The 24546-nt window shown below is 42.3% G+C and overlaps 2 protein-coding genes across 3 annotated transcripts in view; both read right to left on the reverse strand.

The window, feature by feature from the left end:
• Nucleotides 1–24546, reverse strand: part of dbnlb (drebrin-like b) — a 199397-nt gene that overhangs the window by 44936 nt on the left and 129915 nt on the right. Inside the window, exon 16 of one of the 2 annotated variants that reach the window (XR_013962617.1) lies at nucleotides 673–801. The exons of the other annotated variant lie outside the window; for it this stretch is intronic. The gene's annotated coding sequence lies outside the window, so the exon portion shown is untranslated. Of the gene's footprint in view, nucleotides 1–672; nucleotides 802–24546 lie in introns of those variants that run through there. 2 annotated transcript variants of the gene reach the window in all.
• inpp5l (inositol polyphosphate-5-phosphatase L) overlaps nucleotides 1–24546 on the reverse strand; it is a 38502-nt gene that overhangs the window by 13443 nt on the left and 513 nt on the right. The window contains exons 2-5 of the mRNA XM_080739685.1: nucleotides 16685–16726; nucleotides 12679–12779; nucleotides 11491–11578; nucleotides 1421–1484 (exon numbers count right to left, since the gene is read on the reverse strand). Coding sequence (XP_080595811.1) covers nucleotides 1421–1484; nucleotides 11491–11578; nucleotides 12679–12779; nucleotides 16685–16726 — 295 coding nt within the window. The remainder of the gene's footprint in view (nucleotides 1–1420; nucleotides 1485–11490; nucleotides 11579–12678; nucleotides 12780–16684; nucleotides 16727–24546) is intronic.

The raw sequence follows: 24546 nt of genomic DNA on the forward strand, positions 1-24546 counted from the left end.
CTTGAGAGACTACTATGTCAGTGGTTCTCAAACCTTTTCATGTGAAGGACCCCCAAAAGGATATGTATTTGGCCACGGACCCCCGTCTCAAAATATTTAGTTCCAAGGACCCCCCCCAGAAGCAAAATTTGAGTTACAAACGTTCGCTTTGAAAATACATACATTCAAAGATTTGCACACATTTTCACGACTTTTTCAAAAATAGCAGATCTACAAGCTCGCAGCGCGGCTGTGAGCTTGTATATCTGCTATTTTTCACTGGTTAAAGCATTCAATAATTCTAGGCCAGGCCCTAAATGGGTTAGGCAGTGTTTGGCGAGCGCCAATCGGCTCCCGGTCACACGGAAAGTGGCAGGCCCGGGATGTTTATGGTCCTTCCATAAGCCTTTCTGACGAGCTTTTTCAAGCCTAACGTGACTGGACTATGCAACGGGAAAAATAACAGCCTCGCTTTAACCCATTTAGGCCCAGAACTATTGAATGCTTTAACCAGTGAAAAATAGCTGATATACAAGCTCACAGCGCGGCACCGAGTGCCGCGCTGCGAGCTTGTAGATCTGCTATTTTTGAAAAAATGTCGTGAAAATGTGTGCAAATCTTTGAATATATGTATTTTTAGAGCGAACGTTTGTATCTCAAATTTTGCTTCTGGGTGGTCCCTGGAACTAGATATTTTGAGATGCGGGTCCTTGGCCAAATAAATATCAGTTTGGGGGTCCTTCACATGAAAAGGTTTGAGAACCACTGACATAGTAGTCTCTCAAGAACAGACAAACCGAGCTCCAGTTAAGTGAAAATTACCTTTTCTTTGACCCTGCTGACATAGAAACATAGGTTTTTCAAAAAACCTTAGAAGGATTCAAAAGACACTTATAGAATCAGGTCAAAATTCAAATTTTCAAGATTTTTCAAAAATAGCAGATCTACAAGCTCGCAGCGCGGCACTCGGTACCGCGCTGTGAGCTTGTATATCGGCTATTTTTCAATAGTTAAAGCATAAAATAATGATACACAAAATGTGTACCCGTTCTAAATGGGTTAAATTCAGATGCTGTGCAAATGTCTGGGCCAGCGGGCGATGGGGGTTGCCATCAAACTGTGATTTTCAACGGCATACAGTCGCACGTTAAACCCTGATATAAATACAAAACACATAAATAAATTCCTGACAGGAATCTCTTGGATGATTTGCAATGATATGCAACATTGCTCTTCCTGCTAATGCGTTGTGAAGCCAACAGATGAAAGTGATGCTGTGGGGAATTAGTTGTGTTTGTGCTCTGAAAAGCATTTTGTATATTCAGGGCCAGGGAACAAAATCGATGAGGATAATAATTGTTTTGTTGATCTATTTAGTTGGTTATTTTTGTTATTTGGAGTGGATATGAATTTCGGTCAGACGGGGTGGGAAATGGCTTACCATTAAAGTCATACTGGTAGATGTCCCTCAGTCCCTTGTGAATGAAGTACATGCTGCCCAAAGCCTGAGGACAGAAAGGAGAACACGATGTCAGACAGCTGTGATCGATGTATGATGATGACACTGCTTCATACTGCAAAACATATTCATAATATGCAAGATACCGCAAAAATATATGACATTCTTATATAGTAAAACAAAAAAAAACATACTTAAAAATAATAACCCAAAACTATCATGTACATTATGAATGTTGAATTTCTGCAAACGTGACATTATAAATGAATCACTCCCTAGTTTCCACCGTGGTCTGAAGACTCACCTATTCAGACTCCACCATAGCACTTACCATTAACTACAACTCAATGACCATATGTAATATATAAATATATATATATATATATATATATTTTTTTTATAATGTTTTTTTTACTGAATAGGTGCGTGGTCTACCTACGTTATTTCCTTAGATTACTATTTCTATGCATTTGATGTATTCGTATTGATCGCTCTGGATTAAGTGTCTGACAAATGCCTAAATTGTAGATTGTGAATTGTAATCAAATAAATGTAAATGCACCCGAGTTATCTGAAAGGCTAGTTTTTAGTGGCAGTCCCCAGTGGTTCTCGAACCTTTCATGTCAAGGACCCCCAATTAATTGAAAAGATGTTGACTGATTGAAACATTTATTTAATAGATTAGATAGATTAGATTTAGTACATCATTCTACAACTGTCTAAGTTAGTGAAAGCTACATAATGTCAGAATGACATTCTTATACATTCTCTAGCTGGTTAAATAATGAAATGAAACTGTAAACCCCTAGCACCCACTCAAGGGGGATACCGGACCCAACTTTGAGAACCCAACTCTGTTAGGCAATTCCTAGCATAATAAAAATAACAAAACATAATACATGATCTCTGTATTTAGTGAGAAAAGGATTACATTGGTTTATAATGTAAGAAAGAAAAGATACTTCACATTAAACCAATTCAAACAGAGTGTTCAAACATTCACTGAAAGAAGAATAGATTAAGTGGCTATTTTTGTCAGGCTTAAGCCGCGATATTTTCTTTTTGACACTGTTGTGCTGATGAAGTATAAATTCACTTCAGAATAGATCACATATCACATCTCAGTATAGTCTGTACAAACAGAACATGAACACAACTTCAGCAGACCAGCACCTATAGAAATGTATTAACATCCTTACATGACGTTGTTGTCGGGTGGAAACCTTGTATGTCCAAAACCGTTCGTTTTGTGTTTATCGTTTTAAAATTGAACTAAACTAGTGAAAATAGACGATCTACAAGCACACAACGCCTCACGATGCGAGGCGTTGTGTGCTTGTAGATCTTCTATTTTCACTAGTCTAGTGCAACAGTCTTTGTGAAGCAGTGCTAAAAACGTACTCGCACGCACGCACACACACACACACACACACACACACACACACACACACACACACACACACACACACACACACACACACACACACACACACACACACACACACACACACACACACACACACACACACACACACACACACACACACACACACACACTCTCTCTCTCTCTCTCTCTCTCTCTCTCTCTCTCTCTCTCTCTCTCTCTCTCTCTCTCTCTCTCTCTCTCTCTCTCTCTCTCTCTCTCTCTCTCCCACTCACTCGCTCGCTCACTCACTCACTCACTCACTCACTCACTCACACACACTCTCGCTCTCTCTTTCTCACACACACTTTAACACCCAATCATCCTTGACGTGGGCTGACAATTTTTAATGTACTAACTGCCTGCTCCACTGATCTGATTAATCATGCCCCGAGAGATCAATAAAGACAGAAAATTAAAACAATTTAAAAGGTATTAAGCAGTAAGGCCTGCTGTCTGCCATCGCGGCTGCTGTGTGACTGAGGACTCCGTATGTGTGTGTGTGTGTGTGTGTGTGTGTGTGTGTGTGTGTGTGTGGGAGGGGGGGGGGGGCACTCAGGGGGTCCTGGGGCGTGACGGTCCACTGTGTGCACCCACATATACCCCCCCCCCCCTCCCCCACCCAAGCTCCGAGCATGAGAGATCTCTCCCTGAAGAGACCATTTATCTTAAGTGCCAAAGCCATCCTCATTTAATGGGATTGAACTGTCCCCACTGTCCAGCACCAGTGACCAGCAATTAGAGACAAGCCTGTCCAAAAGTATAGAGGTTAGAGCAGGGATTCTCCACCTTTTTTCAAGGACCTCTATAGTTTGATATGCATTAGGATGAAATGCTTATCTCTGTAATAGTAACTGGTTCCTCCTAACTATCAGTCATTTGGGAGGCTCTCTCCATTCCGACATGTCGCCACTCCGAAATTGACTTCTTATTGTCGGAGTGGCGACACTCCCATGGGGGTTCGGTTTAGGGTTAGGGTTAGAGATAGGGTTAGTGTCGGAATGGAGACATGTCGGAAAGGAGACATGTCGGAGTGGAGAGATGCACTCCAGTCATTTAGCTGGGGGGACTACCCCTAAAGCAGTAGTTCTCAAACTTTTTCGTGCCAAGGGGATTTCCATATATGGATGGATATAAAAGGGATTGTATATATGATGTCATAGACGTCATAAGACTTTCACATAACGAATAACTGAGTAAGCATGTTTGGGGTCTCACAACATATCTCCAGAAAGGTTTCGTGCCGCACTGCGAGCTTGTACATCTGCTGAATAGCCAACGATAAGGTATGGTTAAAGTGGTTAAACATGATTGTGATGCTGTATTAACATTTGAGAACCAATGCCCTAAAGGACCCATTTGGGTCCCTGAACCACAGTTCAGAAGCAGCAGGGTTAGAGGGACACAGCTGTTTTCACATATTATGAACCCCGGAAAATGTCCAGAGAATCAGGTGCACTTTCACACGTGTTGCATACAACAGGAGATAGTCAGCAGCAGACTTGCTCTACTTATATAATATAAGTATATAAGTATATGGAAGTGTATATATAAATATTCAGTTTGGCTGCACAATTTCTATTTCGTCGTACGATGGTGTTATGTGCAAAATTAAATCTACAGTACAAGCTCACAAACGCGATGAGTTGTACAGACATGGGGTAGCGCCGGGGTAGAGCGCGCTTAGAGGCACGTGTTAGCTCCTCCCCTGCACCGGTGCGAGGGAGAGATGCCATGATGAGATACAATCTTTTTTTTATTCATTTCCTTCCACGGAACATTACATGACAGATGTGAAAATAACACGTGAAATATGCATAGGAATTGAACTGTTTGACACGCAGCAGTCTGCCATAAATCCACCCGTGCACGACAAACAGCCTGTGTGCGCGAATAAAGATCAATCAAAACCGATATTGAATTTGTAAGTGTATTTCACACGCTCAAATGTTTATAATGAGGGTGTAATTGGTGAAAAAGAACAGCGGAATACAGAGGATTTTTAATTATATAAAATAAAATAAATAAAAACTAGAAGAAGTGCTCTTCCGAGCACAAGTCTCCATCAGGTCAGGCATGTTATTGTGACCTCCTGGTGGCGCTATAATAGGCCAATGTGAAAAGGGTGCCACGTCTTCTTTGCCCTTTAATGACAATGTGACACTGCATGCATGATTTGAGGTATTTTGTTCCAAAAATGAGTTTGGCAAAATAAGTCAACTTGCTGGAGGCGCTATAACAGGCCAATGTGAAAAGAGTGGCATTTGTTCCTTGACCTAGTGGGAATGTGCGTGCAGAATTTCTCTGTAATCACAAGCTGCGTTCATGATTTAAGTCATTTTGTTAAAAATGGACCAATCCTGCAAACTTTGGAAGCCAATGTTTGCCAATTTGGAATGTGAAATATCGGACAGATCTGTCTTGATCACTTGGCTATAGAGATACTGTGTACTGATTTGCACAATTTTTGGATAAAATCTGAAGGAATAATAGGAAAAACAAATGGTTTTACATAAGTCGGCCTCCTGGTGGCGCTATAAAATGCAGATATGAAAAACCTGTATTACTGTAGGATGTGAAACCCGAACCGGAGGAACGGCAGGACCCGGTTCTAACATTGAGGAACCCAGAGTGGAACCAAATGGACCCGTAATGGATCCATTGAGTTCCATTTGTACACTCTCAGAATTACAGACCTGTGAGGGTTCATTTAGAATCCCAAATCGTTAAAGGGAACCGTTAAGGCATTGGACCGTTAAGATTCTAAAGGATTCCAACCATAGACCTAGATGGATGGACTGTTAGTGCTTGATGAATAAATAGGCTGGATAAGCTGCCTTTGTGGTATCATGGGTATCATGGTCTGTAATGCTGTCTTATCATTATGTTCTATTCTAATTGATAAAACTATGTTATAACAGATGGTTAAGTAAGGAGGTTTGATCTGTGTTCTTTATTTTGCAGTTGTTACAATTTGCGTGCGCGCGCGCGCACACACACACACACACACACACACACACACACACACACACACACACACACACACACACACACACACACACACACACACACACACACACACACACACACACACACACACACACACACACACACGTGTGTTGAAGCAGAAAGCAGAATAAAACGCATACAGTCACAAAAACAAAAATAACATCCAAACGTGCAAGCAAGCACGCACGCACACGCACACACACACACACACACACACACACACACACACGCACACACACCGATATTCTCCTCCACATACTCTGCCAAACACCGATCTTCATCAATCAGGTTTGTGCACAGTTTAATAAAAAAATATTGACTTACAAGTGATTTTTTATCAAAACTCCATTTGTACTGGGAATGCATGCAAGTCTGCTCCCCCGACACACACACACACACACACACACACACACACACACACACACACACACACACACACACACACACACACACACACACACACACACACACACACACACACACACACACACACACACACACACTTCTGCATCCCCTCACAGGGCAGAACCCCCCCCCCCCTCCCCAAACTCTCTCTTGGCCATATAACTGATGATCTGGAGCCAACGGGAAACAAATTGAAAATCAATGCAGGTGGCACCGACCAAATGAGAATGAGGCATCGGGGGGTGGAGGTGGAGGGACTGGGTGGAGGGGAGAGGGGAGAGGGGGGGCTCTGCAGTTCTCTCAGGGCAAAGCGATGTGGGGGTGCAACTGATCCAGCACAGGGGGGGGGGGGGAACACAGTCCCAGCTGTCTACAACTCCCCTCACACACTTTATTTATTGTGCACAAATGGGCTGGGATCAATAGTTTTAATCTAGAGTTAAATGTATTGACTTTGCGCTGTCTACACCCCAACACCTGGCCATTGACGTTCTCCCCTTTGACTTCACTCACCTCGGCGCGCGGACACAAACATTGACCCCTACTGTCACGGCAGCCAGTCTGGGGGTCTCACCTGGGAGGAGTTGGGGTTAATAGTTTTAGAAATACTCAGCCACTTTCCTCACCTAGATAGACCACATGGGCCCAATCAAGACGGAGGAATTTAAAGCAACAGCGACAGCTGCCCTTTATCTTCTCTGAATCTTCTCTTCTGGGGGTCCCTGGCTGGCACAAAACATTTTCAGATCCAAATACATATGATTTTGGTGGTCCTTGACTTGAAAACTACTGATTTAGAAGGCATTTGTAGAATCGGCCATACTGCCCTACAAAGGCAGAGTGCAGTAACTACGTTTTGGGACACACCGACTTATTTGTGTCGCCCAAAGGTCAAATTAGCATTCATGATATTGGGGGATGAACAATTACCTCAAGAACAGATATACAATCAGTGTAATATCACTTATAAGCCTATATCTCATTTGGCTGATCAGTTGTAACACTTTTAAATCCATTTTTTGGTGAAATTCATTTTCGTAGTTACTGCACTCTGCCTTTGTAGGGCAGCATAGATATTAAATGGGTAATGAAATGGTTAAAGAGAAAAAAATTACATCTATTTTTTTACACTTTCTTTCATGATTAAAATTAACACTCGGGAGTTTTTGGCTGAAGTTAACAGACCTGTTCTGGTATAATATCAAGAGGTCATTGGACAGGGTGGCAGGAGGAGACAGAGGTAGCTTTCAGGAGAGGTGTGGAGACTAGATTGAGGCAAATTCTGGGCCATGGGTACAAGGATCCACTCACATTTTGTGCTTTAAACTATTGAAAAATAGCAGATATACAAGCTCACAGTGTGCCGTACTGCGAGCTTTTCTGCTATTTTTGAAGAATCATGAACATTTCTTTGAATAGTCTTTGAATATTTCAAATCCTTCTGAGGAGGTTTTTTTGGAAAAAAAAATGTTTCTATGTCAGTGTTGTGGTGCTCAAACTTTTTCATGTCAAGGACCCCCAAAATGATATGTACTAGACCTTACCCGTTTGAAGATATGTGCTCCAATATATGTGCAGAGTGTGGGTTATGGAGAAATTAACTGTAACTGGTGCGTGTGTGAGAATATGTGGGAGCATCATAATGTAAGGAGCAACCCATGGAGGAGTGTATATTTTTTGATGGATACAAATAATTTAACAGCTAAATTAGGTGAATAGAAGTATGGGGATGTATGCGCTTGCCATACCCGTCGGAAGATAAGACACACATCAAATGCACCCGGTGCATTAGTGACCCGTGCATGCAGGCAAACCACATATATGAGAGAGAGAGAGAGAGAGAGAGAGAGAGAGAGAGAGAGAGAGAGAGAGAGAGACTGCAACATTCCTAACTGTGAGATTGGTGTGTGTTAGACTTCAGTCCGCACGTCACCACCCCCTGTTGGTGGGTGGTTTGTAGTGGAAAAGCATTTACTGACTGACTGACTGAGTGACTGACCTCCTACTGACTGACCCGCAAAATTATAGTATAGATTTGGCCACGGACCTAGCCTGACACTCAGTCTGAATTGACATTTCGTTTCACTACCTGAATCGCCAAAACTAAAATCTTAAGGGGTGTGGCTAGCGATTCAGGGTCTGGAACTAGGCTACCACGGACCCCCATCTCAAAATATTTAGTTCCAGGAACAGAATTTGAGTTACAAATGTTTGCTTAAAAAAATAATGTATTCAAAGATTTGCACACATTTTCACGACTTTTCAAAAATAGCAGATCTACAAGCTCGCAGTGCGGCACTCGGTGCCGTGCTGTGAGCTTGTATATCTGCTATTTTTCAATAGCTAAAGACAGGCCCCTCCACCTTGGGCCCTAGTATTTCCCCCCCATGAGCAAGGCAGCCTCCTGGCAGGCGTATAGAATGGCTGTTTAGCATCACAGACACAAGCAGCAGAGCGACATGCTCTGGGCTTTACAGCTACGACGACAAGAAACCAGAGTTTAAATGATGGATGTGGATATGAAGCATGCATGGGTCCAGACTCCAGAGTTTCTTTACAAACCTGCCTTTAAACGGTCAGTCTCTGACGGTACTCATGCTTGGTTCTTATAGCTACCATGCCAAACGCCACACTGTATTGTACTATATTTTTAAGATCAATGTCACTTCCATGGAGGCTGCTGCTCGCTAACTATAGGTACGGTCTGAGAGGTTGTGCAGCGAGTCTAATGTCGTATGCAGGTCAGACACCAGGAAGAAACAACACAAACCTCAACAAACGCAGAGGTCCAGTGTAGAAATATTGATCACTGTGAAAACTGTAAAATGTCCCCATGACTATTATAATTAGAAAGATGCAATTGGAAATTGCGAGTGTGGTTAATGACAGTTGCTGACTATACTGTATTCTACAGTAAGCTAACTGTCATGTGAAGCTCGACCAATTGATTCCCTATTGATTCCCACTCCCATTGATTCCCTACTGATTCCCACTCCAATTGATTCCCTATTGATTCCCTATCCCTGCCTTTTCCAATGGCAGCGGAAAGGTTACCCTAGTAATAGATAAAGTCAGGACTATAAAGCCCTTTGCACACAGGCGTGTTTAACCGCACAGATAAAACGGACAATATCATTTTTTGAAAAGAAAACAATGATTCTCTATGACCTCATGCACACCGGCTCCGAATTAGCCGTGCGATGAGTGGCTGCCGCCGTGCGTTTTTTTCTCGATCGAACCCAGTTCGATTCGTGCGTCTTGTCGCATGCGGTAAAAAACTCATCACTCCTTTTTGGATCCGCAGCGCCGATTCCGCACAGCCTTGCACACCAAATCCAATGCGTTTTATTCATGCCGCAAACGAAAAAAACGCAACTGTCCTGTGTGCAAAGGGCTTAATGCTGTTGGGCAACCACTCTAACTAGAAAGTGTGGTTGCAGCAAGCTAACTGTCATGTGAAGCTCGACCAATCCTCAATGAGGATTCACAAATAAAGTTAATCTAGAATAAGGTTTATCTGGAAAAAATTAAGTTTCTCCAGGACTACAGTGTGTTGCCCTGTCGGGCAACCACACTAATTAAAGATGCAATAAAGGACTTACCTTAATGAATACAATTGTATTTGAACCGATCTGTATGTCAGAGTATATTAATGTAAATACAATATAACAAGTACTATCCACGGTGGAGGTGGTGTTCCTACTCTACTACTACGCTGGTGTCGGGTAGGATGTGATCTCCTAGGCCACACTATATATTCTTTTTGCAGGGGTAGATTCGTCTAGTTTCCGGGCTAGCGATTCAACTGGTTGACAGCGTCAATAAGGTTATTTGAAACAGTGCACTGGAATGGACACTACATCTTTAATTTCAGACATACTTATATCTGAAATAGGCAATTACCTCTCTCAGTTTGGAGAGAGTGATATGTCCATGAAATGTATGGACTGTAGCTTTAAAGCAAATATTCTTTGTATTCAGACAGGCAAAGAATGCCATTTTCTATTACAAATATGCAAATGAACCTCAATGCAGTGCTCAGTCTTTTGTGGAACACTAGAATCTTACCACACGCATCCTACTGTGGGCATGAGGCTAGCTTGTCTATGAGAAGGTCTGTGTGTGTGTGTGTGTGTGTGTGTGTGTGTGTGTGTGTGTGTGTGTGTGTGTGTGTGTGTGTGTGTGTGTGTGTGTGTGCGCGTGCGTGCATGCATGCGTATGTGTTATGAAACGAAACTTTCTATGCACACTGACAGTTAGCCACAGTTAGCGACACCCACAGCCACAGCACCAGAGGGAGCGCACATACAGTAATGATCTGATAACACAAACCCATAAGACAAATATGGGTAAATTCTCCTTCTACAACACTGCCACCCAGGTGTGGAATTCCTTGACTACCTCCCTTAAAACATGTAGCTCGCTGGCATCCTTCAAAACTGCCCAGAGAACTCACCTTTCAGGAGGCCAGAGACGGAGGTAGTTATCACCTCTCCCATAGACAGGTGAGAAGTGAGCACCCACCCCCTGGTTTCCCCTATCCTGTACATATAGTGTTTTTTTTATAACTGCCATATTATTGAATGTTTTCTTTGCTTGATATTTGTTATGTCCGTGAATTGAATACCGACGTAAAAAAGACCGTAAAAGGACTTATTTGGGATGTTCCTTTTAGGCAGGGTGTTTAACTGTACCTGTACTGTACTACATTTCCATTGTATTGACTATACTTGTACTGTTCTCCATTTTTTGACAAATAAAATAATCAATCAATCAATCAATCAATCAAAACAGAAGTGGCCTACCTCCACTCATTTCATTTTTACATAAGGTTACATTGATGCAAACCATCAAGTGAAAGGAATATGGGAAACTTTTCTTCATAACAGATTACAAATTTGAAATTTGTACAGCATTAAAATTGACATACTCTCATGTTGTTGGACAAATACCGCTGCATATTTGATGATGCACCTCATCACGTCAAGTTTCACAACAGCAAACATTAACTGTCATAATAGACAACATAAAACTGTCCAATATTAGGCTAGGAAGACAATACAACATTGGCTATGCCCACCCAGTCCAGTTTGTCAGCCTCAAAACCCATGATCAGTAACTTACAGCTACTGTGCCCTCCTCATAACTCCACAACACTAACGTGGTGGAGGGCTCCATCTACTGGACAAAGAGGTGAACTGCTGTGGTTGCTCACCGTGAAGCTGTCCTCTGATTTGAAGTGGTTGTCCACGTAGATGCAGCCCCGGTCAAAGTCTGTCATCTCCTCACTGGTTTCAATGATCCTGCACACAGAGAAGAAGTATTACTAACAATTACGGATATTAACATTTTTTTCTGTGATACTCACATAATACCGTACACATGGTATATGTAAATTATAAGTTGTATGTGTTATTATCTTGGTGTTCTTGTAGTTTGTCCAAAAATTATTAGAAACTAGTCCTGTGCCCGGGGGTGTGCGATGAGGGATTGAATGTAGGAGTCTCAGAAGTAATGTTGGAGAACCCAGACCGGTACCCGTTGGGCGGAATAATAGTCACCATTGACGTCCAGTTGTGCAATACCTGTTGTATCTGTCTGTCCACTGTAGTGATGTCAGTTCAGTGATGTCAGTTGGGCTTTGTTGATGTCAGTTGGGCATTGTTAACATGGTGGCGACACTGTTTAGTATCAGTGAAGTCAGCATGCAAATTAATAGTTAGATTAATTAATAAGAAAATCAACTCTCATGGAGGTGTTGATTTTCTTTTTTTTCTACATTTTTATCTCATCATTTTGTAACCCATTTTTCACCCGGTGTCAATTATCTAATGTAATCCTGAGCTCTACACTCCCTCTGCCAACCTGGGGAGACAACGGACTGACCTCATGCTTCCTTCAACATAAGAGGAGTCCAAGTTGCTTCTTTTGACCTAACATGAGGGAGTTTCCCTGGTTGGACGTAGCGCGTGGAAGGAACACGTTATTCCAACCAGTTCCTTTCCCCTCCATCAGGCGCCCCGGCTGTCCAGGGGGAGGCAGTATAGAGAACAGGATTACTGCATGTTTTTGTGAGGGTACCTACTACCTACCCTAGGAGACACGGGGAGAACATGCAAACTCCACACAGAAAGGCCCTTTAGCCAACCCCACCTAGGGTGTGGGCACTGATGACGTGGAGGAGAGAACACGCATCCAGCGCCCACAGCGTCCCTGGCGGGAATCGAACGCAGGACCTTTTAGCTGTGAGGCGACAGCGCCACCGTGCCCCCGGCGTGGATTATTTTGAGTTGTTTTCACATGGTTGCCCTGAAAACTGTGCTCCTCGTGTGCTGAAGAGTGTAAATATTAGAGTGTGTACATTGTTTAGACATGGACCATTATAAAGAACAGTTAGTCCTACCTGAAGAAGTTCTCTGCGTGCCCCATGTTGGCCATGTAGTCCTTCCCTCCCACCTCCTGGAAGTGCAGGGCGATGAACCGTGGCTTGTAGTTGTAGACAGTCTGTATGGTACAGAATAGGATGATATATGAACATGTTATGTCACGACTATCCTGGCCCAACTCATTGCAATTCAGGATATTTGTGACAATAGCAACTTATGACTATACTATAGTTGATAACTATAGTCATCAAAATAAGCTTAAAACTCTACAAGTAATTTGTAAAGCAGCACTATGTAACTTTCTTCTTCTACCCTGGATTTGATCAGATTTTTTTTATTTTTTATTATATATATATATATGTTACAGTATGTTTGGGTAACTCAGGACGTTCATTGTAAGAGCGCTTGTTTTGTCGTTCACCACACACTAATCACCACCAGATGGCGACGACAGCCATTCACTAGCGACTCTCTTTCTTTATTTACTAGCCTAGCCTAGCCTAGCCTAGCCTAGCTTGCCCAGGCCTTACGGCCTGGGCATAAATATAACGATTGCATTCACCACGGCTTCGTAACTCGCGCGGCCGGCCCTGGCGGGGGCGAAGAGCAGGACCAAGGTCCGCTGGCCTTCGCGCCGCTTGCAATGTCGTGGACAATCGAGCGGCTCCGCCTGGATGACGTTGTTGTGGCGACCGCTTGTTCCGCCCCGTGCAGCACGGCGAGTGCTCCGTTTCTCGACCGTACTGTTTCTCTAACAAACCGTGACATATATATATATATATATATATTTTTTTTTTTACCTGTGAGCTAATAGAGCGGACCTGCTTGATCAGGGGATAAATTGAATCTTGACCATCAGGTCAGAATTCTTGTCAGATCCTGTGTCTAGGTCAGTGTTTCTCAACCTTTTCTCTGACACACTTCTCATGTCCCAAGAATCCATGGGCACACCAACATACTACGGGGGTGTAAATATCGTCACTGTCGGGAAGAAACCTTGTATCCCCAAGTTTCAAATTTGTACGGTTCTTCGCTAAGTAACGCCCTGCTTCATCATACAAGGTTGTCACACAACAGTAGTGAAAACAGCAGATCTACAAGCACACAACGCCCGTTGTGTGCTCGTAGATCAGCTGTTTTCACTAGTTTAAATCATTTTTAAAACGATAAATGCAATACTGGCTTTCAAGCAGTTTCAGGGGGCACACTTGACCCTTCTCAGGGGCACACCAAAGGTCCCCAGGCACAGTGGTTGAGAAACACTGGTCTAGGTGAGACATGACCTTTGACCCGATCTAAATGTCTCAATAGAGGAGCAGGGAGACAACATACAACCGCCCCCTATTGTATATCTGCCATACAGATTGGACAAAATTAAAATGTATTTGTTAAAGAAAGGTTACATAATGAGGCTTGAAAATGGCACAGAAACATACTGGAATCACTTTGCCTTACATTTCACAACATATTTTTGCTCTCTCTATTAAAAAGAAGCTAATGGCACAGAAACATACTGGAATCACTTTGCCTTACATTTCACAACATCTTTTTGCTCTCTCTATTAAAAAGAAGCTAACCTATCAACTTGATTGAGTATTCATGTGGTTCAATTAGTTAAAGAGCCTATGACACGGACTAAAATTATCATGTATGATACAGTAAGTCACTGGTTCTCAACCTGTGGGTCGGGACCCCCATGGGGGTCCTCACAGTTTTTGGGGGGGTCCCCAGATGATTAACTTAATGTGCAACATTGTTTTCTCACTCAACAGTAAACAAACCAACATAACGTTGAAGTGTATAGAGGGTATCTGCACATTTCTAAAGTGACAATTTGAGGACTTTTTAATACCTCTAAAATGAAAAAATTAAACATTGGCCAAATTGTCAACTATTAGAGGCAGAAATTGTGAAAGTAGCCGATCTACATGCTCACAACGCCTCGCAATGCCTGTAGATCTGCTATTTTCACGATAGAACCATGTTATGCAAAATGTAAAACCTCAACTCTTAGTGCTCGTCAGGGTGGGAGGGTCCCCAGTTAAAATATGATTATTTTGGGGGTCGCGGCCTGAAAAGGTTGAGGACCACTGCAGTAAGTCACGTGGTCTCTCTGAAAGCAGTTTGGTTGGAACGGCGTGCAACATATGTATGACTGTGGTCTTCCTGAGGGCCTGTCCAGACAGGACGGGACAGAGGGAGTGGATGGGTGTTACTGCCCCTGTCTCTGTCTGGACACAGTCTAATGCTGCTATAGGCAGTGGAGTTTCCACTCGTTACAAGCCTGATGTGTGGACGTGCCCTGACCAGGAGAAATGCATGTTGTGAGCTTGTCGCTCGACGGCTATTTTCTGTCACCACACGCACGCACGCACGCACGCACGCGTGTGCGCACACACACACGCACACACACGCACACACACAGTGTTTGTATCAGCGAGGGGAGAAGTCATACAGTCAATATTAGCCTACTACCAAGGCTGTAGGATCGCTCCGGTGCTTCCAGTCGATTACATAGCTGCCATTAGCCGGTAAAATCGACCGGAGCACGGGAGGAGAAAGTTAAGACACCTGAATTCTAATCTCTGGCGGCTTGTACACTTTTAGTGGTAAATATGCCATGAAGTTGCAGAATCTTTATAATGTTTATGCCTGCAACTGCTAGATAAATGTTTTGTTAAATTCGCATTTTTTCATTGCGGCCAGCTTTCTGTGTCGCAGATTCAGGGCTAAACTCCTCCCCCTTCGCCCACAACAACAATGGATAACCATTTAGTACAGTAAGTACAGTCAATGAATTTGATTGGCTTATTGCACATTCCCATAAATACATCATCAAAATATTAGCAAATTTTCCCCCTTTTTTTATATGTCAGTGGCCGTTTTAGATAGAGAGGGGGGTATGGAAAGGACTGGAGAGCAGAATTAATGCAAAAAGAAAAAAAAAGTGTGAGAATGTAGCCTGACTATATACTAATGCAGCTAGTTAAACTAACTACAGCATATCCCCACCTTGTTTTAACATGAGTGGATTGTTTAGCTGAGCTAGGCTATAGTGAGAATGTGCCCACTGAAATGAGGAAGGAAACTATAGTGAGCAATAGCTGAATTTTGAAATAATTGAAGTTTATTTAAACCCTCCCTCCCATCCCTAGTCTACTCCAGTGGTTCTCAACCTTTGGGTCAGGACCCCCAAGGGGGTCCCCAGATGATTAATTCAATGTGAAACATTGTTTTGTCACTCAACAGTAAACAAACCAGCATAACGTTTAAGTGTAAAGAGGGTTTATGAACATTTCTAAGGTGACAATTTAAGAACTTCTATAATGACAAATTAAACATCGGCCAAACTGTCAAATATTAGATGCAGAAATTGTGAAAATAGCCGATCTACATGTGAGCATTTAGGTCTGCTATTTTCACAATAGAACTGTGTTGAACTTAGTGCTCGTCAGGGTGGGGGTGGGGGGGGGGGGGGGTCCCCAGTTAAAATGTGATTATGTTAGGGTGCATGGCGGCCTGAAAAGGTTGAGAACCACTGGTCTACACATGTATTACCAGAGCTCAGTATTTCATGAACTTGTCCTGAAAAGTACAGAATTGTCCAGCAGGGTGCACTGTTCACACAGAGCACAATAAAGATAACTATAACTATTATTGTTCACCATTGTATTCTTTTTTATAGTCGGTGTAAATTCTGCCAACCACTTGACTTTTTAACGATTTTTAAAAGTATATTTTTATAATTATAGTTATGGTGCCATTAACAGTACTGGTTGGGCACGGTACAGTATCGTTATCCAACTCGCTGTGTTTGTGTGCTTCTAGCGTTTCTAAACCAAACCTTAGTGTGTGCAAAACACTTGCTATAGCATAAACAAACATAGGACATACTGAACTGTTCTATACATGCACTGTAATGATAGGCTGGGCACACCTGAGCAATGTAAAAATAAAACACACAAAAAACTCTGAGTCCCAATGAATGAGCTGTTCAATCAACAAGAGAGGTCCCAAACTCACCGTATAAAATTCTCTTAGCCATTCGCTTTGAATCTCTCCCACCTGCAAAGAGAAAGAAAAACACTGTACTTAGTCCGATCTTTTTCCCCTCTACACCAAACCTCTTTGCCAAAAATAGCTGATCTACAAGCTCACAACACCTCGCAGCACGAGGCGTTGTGAGCTTGTAGATCTGCTATTTTTAGCTAAAGGTCTCAGAATATGGACACTAGGGTTTAAGTGGTTAATATAAAAAAGGAGAACAAAATGTTCTATCACTCAAAGATTTGGAGGACCCCTTGTAGTAACTCTGAGGAACCCCTAGGGGTCCCGGACCCCCTGTTGAAGACCCCTGCACTAGATCTATAAAAATATATATATCTTCTGCACAGTTTAAAAAAAGCATGCATGAATAAACACAAACATACAATGATTTTGGTTTTGTTTATTATATCCTGTGTATGCCATTCAATCCTCACACATATACACATGAGCAGGTGTACCTATTCCATTCATTAGTTCTAGAGGGTGTGCTTACTGCTTAATAATGCATGACCGGTAGAACACTTACAAAATGCATGAGTAGAGCAGACAGATCAACCTCACACATCACTACCAAGCAAGTCTTTCTTCCCAGTCTTTCTTTTTTTTTTACATTTAGATTGTGTATATATATATATATATATATATATATATATATATATATATATATATATATATATATATATATATATATATATATATATATATATATGTGTGTGTGTGTGTGTTGCTGGTGCGTCTTATCCAGGGTGAATAAGCTCACATTATATACAGCTAGTGGTAAGGAGTGTATTTGGTCCCTCACACAGCAGCCAGACAATATAGTCTGTACACAATATTTACTTTAGTTAAGTTTATTATTAACATTGAAATATAAAATAGAAACGGCACATATTAAAAGAAAACAAATTGTGCAAAAGAAAAGAAAATTAATAAGTCAGCAGGATTATTTGGAATCCTCTCCTTTAAGGACAACTTTGTTTTTTCACAACAAGGGTTCATATTTTAGATTGTAATTAGAGAAAAGAAAAGAAAAGAAAAGAAAAGAAAAATGTTAAAATGTTTTCATTTACTGTTTTCTATCGTTTTAGCGATTTTAACTTTGATTTCAGTGGTTGGGGGCATGCGCGTATTTTTTACTACCCTCTTAAAATGGTTATATATATATATATATATATATATTGGGGAGAGCCCCGAACTGAGCTCATGCTTCCTTCAGTGCATGAGGAGTGAGCACGCCGCTTTTCTTCACAGGGTAGAGCTTCCCCGGCTGGGCGTAGCGCATGGAGGAACACATTATTCCAACCAGTTCCCTTCCCTCCATCAGGCGCCCCGGCTGGCCAGGGGGAGGCATTATAGAGACCAGGATTACTGCATGTTTTTGTGAGGGTATCTACCCTAGGAGACACAGGGAGAACATGCAAACTCCACACAGAAAGGCCCTTTTGCCAACCCCACCTAGGGTGTGGGCGCTGATGACACGGAGGAGGGAACACGCCCCCAGCGTCCCCCAGCAGGAATCGAACCCGGGACCTTCTAGCTGTGAGGCGACTGCGCCACCGTTTTTTTCTTTTCACTCATTTTCTTTTTGTTTATTTTATTTCAAAGTGAAATATAATATCCCTTTAAGTATCATCTAACCACGGCAACAAAAGCGTCTGCATTAATACCAAACATAACCTGTGCTCACTTAAGACTTCGGGCAGAAATACAAATAACATTCTGTGATATGTGTCATCAATTCCTCCTTGAGCTAAGACATGACATGAGGACACGTCATCATAACCGAAAACCTCCAGTGAATGGCAGGCGTGCAGAGAACCCAAAACAGCACATGTATGCAACATTTCCCCCTAGCCAGGTGGACCGGACTGACACTGGCTGAGCAGCAGTGGCTTTGCATACTGCATTTGCATGCCAGAATCGCCAATGTGTCCAGAAGGATTTACCTCATGTGTCATTCCAGAAGCCGACACAGACAACTTCTACACACATGTGAACAAGAGCATCAGCCTTCTCTGCCCAACAAGACTGTTGGGGATGTTATTACAGCGGAAAACGGACGGCTTTACAAACAGCTCTTCATGATCAGCTAAAATAGGGCTTAACTGGTTAATCATTAAACTTTTATATTTTATTTCAGGATTCTAGGAATTTCAAGAATCAAGAAGGGTTCATATGTCAATCACTCATACGGGTAGAATTACAAGCGAAGCATTTCATCAAGATCTTCATCTAGGAAATGATACAACCATGGATTATACATTCTTTGGTTTGACATTTAATATGTTTGAGGAAGGAACAAAATAGCCATGATGTTATTTATTTATTTTTTTTATCATAATGCCCTTCCTTGTGTTGCAAAACCCAAAGATTAGTGTCTGAGGCATCAAGACTGTGCTTGCTCATCAGAGCCTGCTATGCTATGGCCAGTCCACACCAATGCTTGCAACATGCAACTACTCGCAACCATTATGGCAGTTGCAACTGGAGTTGCATTGTTGTGACATGGCCTTAAAACTGTTTTGTTACAAGGAGTTGCGACTAGTTGCTTTGGTGAGGTCTGGCCTTAAAGGGACATTCCACTTTCAAAAATACTTTTGGTAGTTTTATTGTCTACTCAGGCTTCTGTGAACACCCTGGACAGTTTTTAATTTGCTTGATTCAATATTTAGATATTTGATATTCATTTTTATCAGACACTCCCCATCCAGGGCCCATTGTCACTTCAAACTTCATTTTAACCATGATAGTCTTTTTTCTGGTGACTCATACTACCCTTATTGTATTACATTTTTTCCATTTCCACCCAAAAATATAAAAAATAAATCAAGAAAGTTATTGAAAAAACACGGCCAGCTCATGTATTAGGAGGGTAGTATGAGTCACCAGAAATAAAGATGGGTGTTTTTGATGAATCTATCATAGTTGAAATGGAGTTTGAAGTTACAATGGAATGGGCCCTGGTTGGGGAGTGTCTGATAAAATGAATATTAAATATCTAAATATAGAATCAAGCAAATTAAAAACTGTCCAGGGTGTTCACGATAACATGACCAAAGGTTTTATTGAAAGTGGAATGTCCCTTTAAGTCAAAATATACCTTACATGCACACTGTAAAATATGTGTGTCCACGTCTAACAATCAGTGGTGTCAAGTATAAGTACATTTACTCGAGTACTGTTCTTAAGTACAATTTTGAGGTTCAGTACTACTTTTATTTTATTGTATTTCCAGTTTTCGTGTGTTGTAGTTTCGGTGTGTTGTGAGCTTGTAGATCTGCTATTTTCAAAGCATTTTGGAGTAGTTTCTCTCTCATTTACATCCAAGAAACCCTTACAGGTCCATTGTTACCATATGTAACAATGGACCTGTAAGGGTCTCTCAGGTGTAAATGAAGTTTCTGGGTTTTCCAACGTTGAACGATACCTTCAGGATAAACTGGTCAACTTCTCAGTCTCGAAACTTAGCTTTTTGTTTCTCCAAAGTTTGTAGTAATTGTGTACGCTTATTCATGACATGTTCTGCATGATTTTGCACTTGCAGGAATCGAAGGATACTTGAAGAACACACAACGCGCACGCACACAAGCACACCACTTATATAATGACACTGTGATCAGTGTAAGCACTGACATAAATGGACTATAGTGATATTTCCATTGCAGAACAGTAAACAGTGACTACGGTATGTACATGTATAGCAGCCTGCCAGTAATGGACACTATTATACATTGGGTTGCTTACACCATAGACATAGAAAGGTAGCCGCCTCCTTCGGCTATAGGGGGCGTATGCATTGAGCAACTAAGGGAATCTTCATCGCTTCCGTGTTCGTTGCTTCCACGTGCGTCACACATACGGAAGTCGGTAAGCCAATCAGAGGCAGGTGGGGGCTGGTCTTTACGTATGCAGCCTGTAAGAACAGCTGAGCAGCGCAACATCGGAACTGGCTCTGTTGAATTGAATTGTAGTCCTTGGATAAGTCCCGGAAAAGACACGTTGTGATTGGCCAGTAGTCATTTTGACTGACAGCGTTCCCTTAGTTTTTTCCAGGAAGTCCCGACTAGAACTTTTGCACATCGCTCCAATTAACTGCAGAGGCGAACGAGCATCTAGCTCTTTATTAGCCTCTCGTAGCCAGGCTTTAACTCATCTGCGAAGAGAAAAGCCTGGTCAAGACCATAGGCTGAAACGGCATGAAACAGTGCTACTTCCGCCGGGAGAATTTCACCGGATGTTATTGTTTTTTCATATTCCCCGCTGGTGAAAAAAAAAACTGTTCTACTTAAGTAGTTAAGAGCTACAATCTTTATGTAAACGGACTGCAACGCATGACGTAACTTCCGTTAACCGCAGCACTTCCGCCACTTCCGGTGTCTGTAGGTTCATGCTGTTTTCATCGGCTATTCTGACCAGGGTGGCTCTTTACTGTATATCTGTGGCTTACACCCCTATGTACATGTGGGAGACCCAGGTTCAAATCCAGGTGTTTATCAAGATCTGAATTGGGTTTCCTAATTGGGGGTAGTCAAATTGCGGGGGTGGGGGCTGGGGGCTCATAAAGTTGCAATGTTAATAGTAGAAAGGTTACCATTAGAGCGCGACCAACCAGTGGCAGGAAATTGCAACGGTCTGAATGGAACCGTTGCCGGTCGGCGCAGTTTCGGAATAATAGTGGTTGCAAGTTGCAACTAGTTGCGTTGTAGATCATTGGTATGGACTGGGCGTTATAAGCCATATTCAAAAATGACAAAAATAGCTGATCTACAAGCTCACGAAATGACACATTGCGAAGCGTTGCTGTGAACTTGTAGATCTGCCATATATGAAAATGTTTGAATTGTTCCCCCTTTAATGATTGGGACACAACATCAGCTACATATTGATTTTGTCAAAAATGTTCAAATAATAATGATTGCGACCGTCAGGTCGCAGTTTAGTATCAAAACCTCCACCGGCCGTCCGTCACGTCACACACGTCACACGTCACACCTTTGCCCTGCTCATATCTCCGCATCAGTATGACATCACACTGCTGACATCAGTATGACATCACACCGTACACAAATGACCCTTATATAAGACCGGCATTATCTACCGACAGCTGCTATAAGCCAACCCTGGCGATAAGGTCTGAGTCGAAGAAATGCTTCTTTCCTGGCAAGAATTGCCCCTTTATACTGTAGGGCTCGTTTGTGTATTGTATGACATCACGCCACATCATCGGCTGAGGACTGTGTGATGTCATCATATCTCCATATATGGAGACATAAGTTGCTCATGCCCAAATATGGGCTGGTGAGGTCAGACTTAGTGTGATGCGTACGTTATCTCCATATATGGAGATTCAACTTCAATGAGTAACCATGGCAAACTGTCAACTGCCCGTATGTCTTGATAATTGGTAAAACAAACTTTTGGCCTATTTGTGGAGATAAGCGACCAACGGTCGCTTATCTCCCGATTAGGGAGTCTTACTGGTGTACTTTATGGAGTGGACCAGACTGATACATCATGTACCGTACAAATAATACAATACAAAGTTATAACACAGCTATGAACTCAATATATTCTGTGTATTGTTTCAACTTCTTGAAGGACTGCAATGTTTTGATAGGACAGTAGACTGACAGGAAAAGGGGAGAGAGACGGGGAGTGACACGCAGCAAAGGACATTGGGATCGGGACTCGAACCCGCGACACGCTGTCAGTCATGTGGTATGCACCTGGACCGCTAGGCCAGTGGATACCCCAGGACTCAGCAATGTTTGAAATTAAAATGATTTTCATAATTTGCAGTGTCAGAGATTATCTCGAAGGAACTATACAGCCACATATTAGATGGACAATTGCTTGTAACAAAGACTTAAAACCAGTAAATCCTGCATAGCAATAGGATTTATCCTGTGAAGTAGCCTACAGTACTTGGCCTTGTGCCTTTGGTCTTATCCTGAAGGCTGGCTAAAATGTTATGAAGGGTTTGTTTATACAAATCAAGGGGCCAAATAAGTAGAAAAGCTTACGGCCCCAAGGGAAGATACTCTGTTTACAGATATCTCCCACAATGGGATCAAACGTGTTTCCATTGGTGCCACTGCCAGATATGGCAACCGGAAACATGGTCCAGGGCCAGATTTCCATGAGTGTGCTGTTAGTGCTCAGGGGCGTCGCACCAAATTCTGGGCCCCGGGTACAAGGATTCACTGTGGGGCCCCTGTGCTTTAACTATTGAAAAATAGCAGATATACAAGCTCACAGCGCGGCACCGAGTGCCGCGCTGCGAGCTTGTAGATCTGCTATTTTTGAAAAATCATGAAAATCTTTGAATATTTCAAATCCTTCTAAGGTTTTGGGAAAAATCTATGTTTCGATGTCAGTGGAGCTCAAACCTTTTCATGTGAAGGACCCCCAAAATGATATGTATTTGGCCACGGACCCCTATCTCAAAATATTTAGTTCCAGGGACCCCCCCCCCCCAGAAGCAAAATTTGAGTTACAAATGTTCGCTTAAAAAATACATATATTCAAAGATTTGCACACATTTTCAAGACTTTTCAAAAATAGCAGATCTACAAGCTCGTAGCTTGTATATCTTCTATTTTTCAATAGCTAAGTATAAAATAATGAAGGCCCCTTCACCACCTTGGGCCCTGGTAACTCAGTCCCACTTTCCTACCCCTTGTGACGACCCTGGTAGTGCTCTCCTCCCCCATGTCTGAAAGCCTGCAAGTTTTATGACAGCCCAGACTAGCTGGAACAACTGAAAGTGCTGGGATTTAAATAGAAACCCTCTTAACCTAGTTGTGCAGCCATGAGCCCTCATAATAATATTACAATTACATTAAAACGGAACAAATACAGATGCATTTTGCAGGCCTTTAAGGGGGGTAGGGTCCAAACAAAAATAGACAACACATCCAACAAGACCAAGTAGTGTAAAAACAACATAATAAAATATTTAACAAAGACTGCAGTTTGACAGGATTCAATCGTCCTTGGCCCCCTGTGGGGTTGGGTTCACCGTGGACCCCATGGCGTTAACTGGACAGGTATGAAGTGCACACATTCCAGCAGCATGGCAGGTGGTTATATAGGCTACAACTGGCAATTGCTTACAAATGCAACTTGCTCTACACTTATAGCCCTATCTACTTGTATATATTTTAATCTGTGACTTTTTGGGGAGCCCTTTCATTGATTATACTATAGAGCATTGGTTCTCAAAGAGGGGTCCGTCCGGGGACCCCCAGGGGTCCTTGAGGGAGTTCCAGGGGGTCCCAAGATAAAGGATAGTTATAGGAACCAAATGGACCCTGTAAATGGGTCTGTAACTCAGGAGTGTACAAATAGCACCAAATGGAGCCGTTGAGTTAAATTAACATTGATTAAGTGGGGTCCCGGAGATATAATGCCATTAAATGGGGGTCCGTAGCCGCATGACAAAATGGGGGTCCTTGAAATTTAAATGGTTGAGAATTACAGCCGTAAAAATCTTCTCTTATATGGGGGCCCGGCATTATCTTTTCAAATGGGGGCCCGCGGACTAATTGTGGGTCCTTGACATGGAAAAGTTTGAGAACCACACTGCTCCTCTTGACAACCGCCTTCTAGACAACTCATTACGCGCATGTCCATATGCGGCGATTATGCGGTTAATATGCGCGTCTAACTTCAGATTGTAGGCTATTTCTCCATACGCCAACTAGTTTGGATTAAAACCTCATTTGTATCGCCGTTATCATCTTCTAATTGAGAGTATACAGTAGTATAAAGCTTTTTGGGGGCCTGCCAATGCCATGCCAACCACGACCACCCATTTATTTAGCTGTTTTAATACG

Source organism: Nannobrachium achirus (genome assembly GCF_963921795.1).
Source record: "Nannobrachium achirus genome assembly, chromosome: 12".
Classification (NCBI taxonomy): domain Eukaryota; kingdom Metazoa; phylum Chordata; class Actinopteri; order Myctophiformes; family Myctophidae; genus Nannobrachium; species Nannobrachium achirus.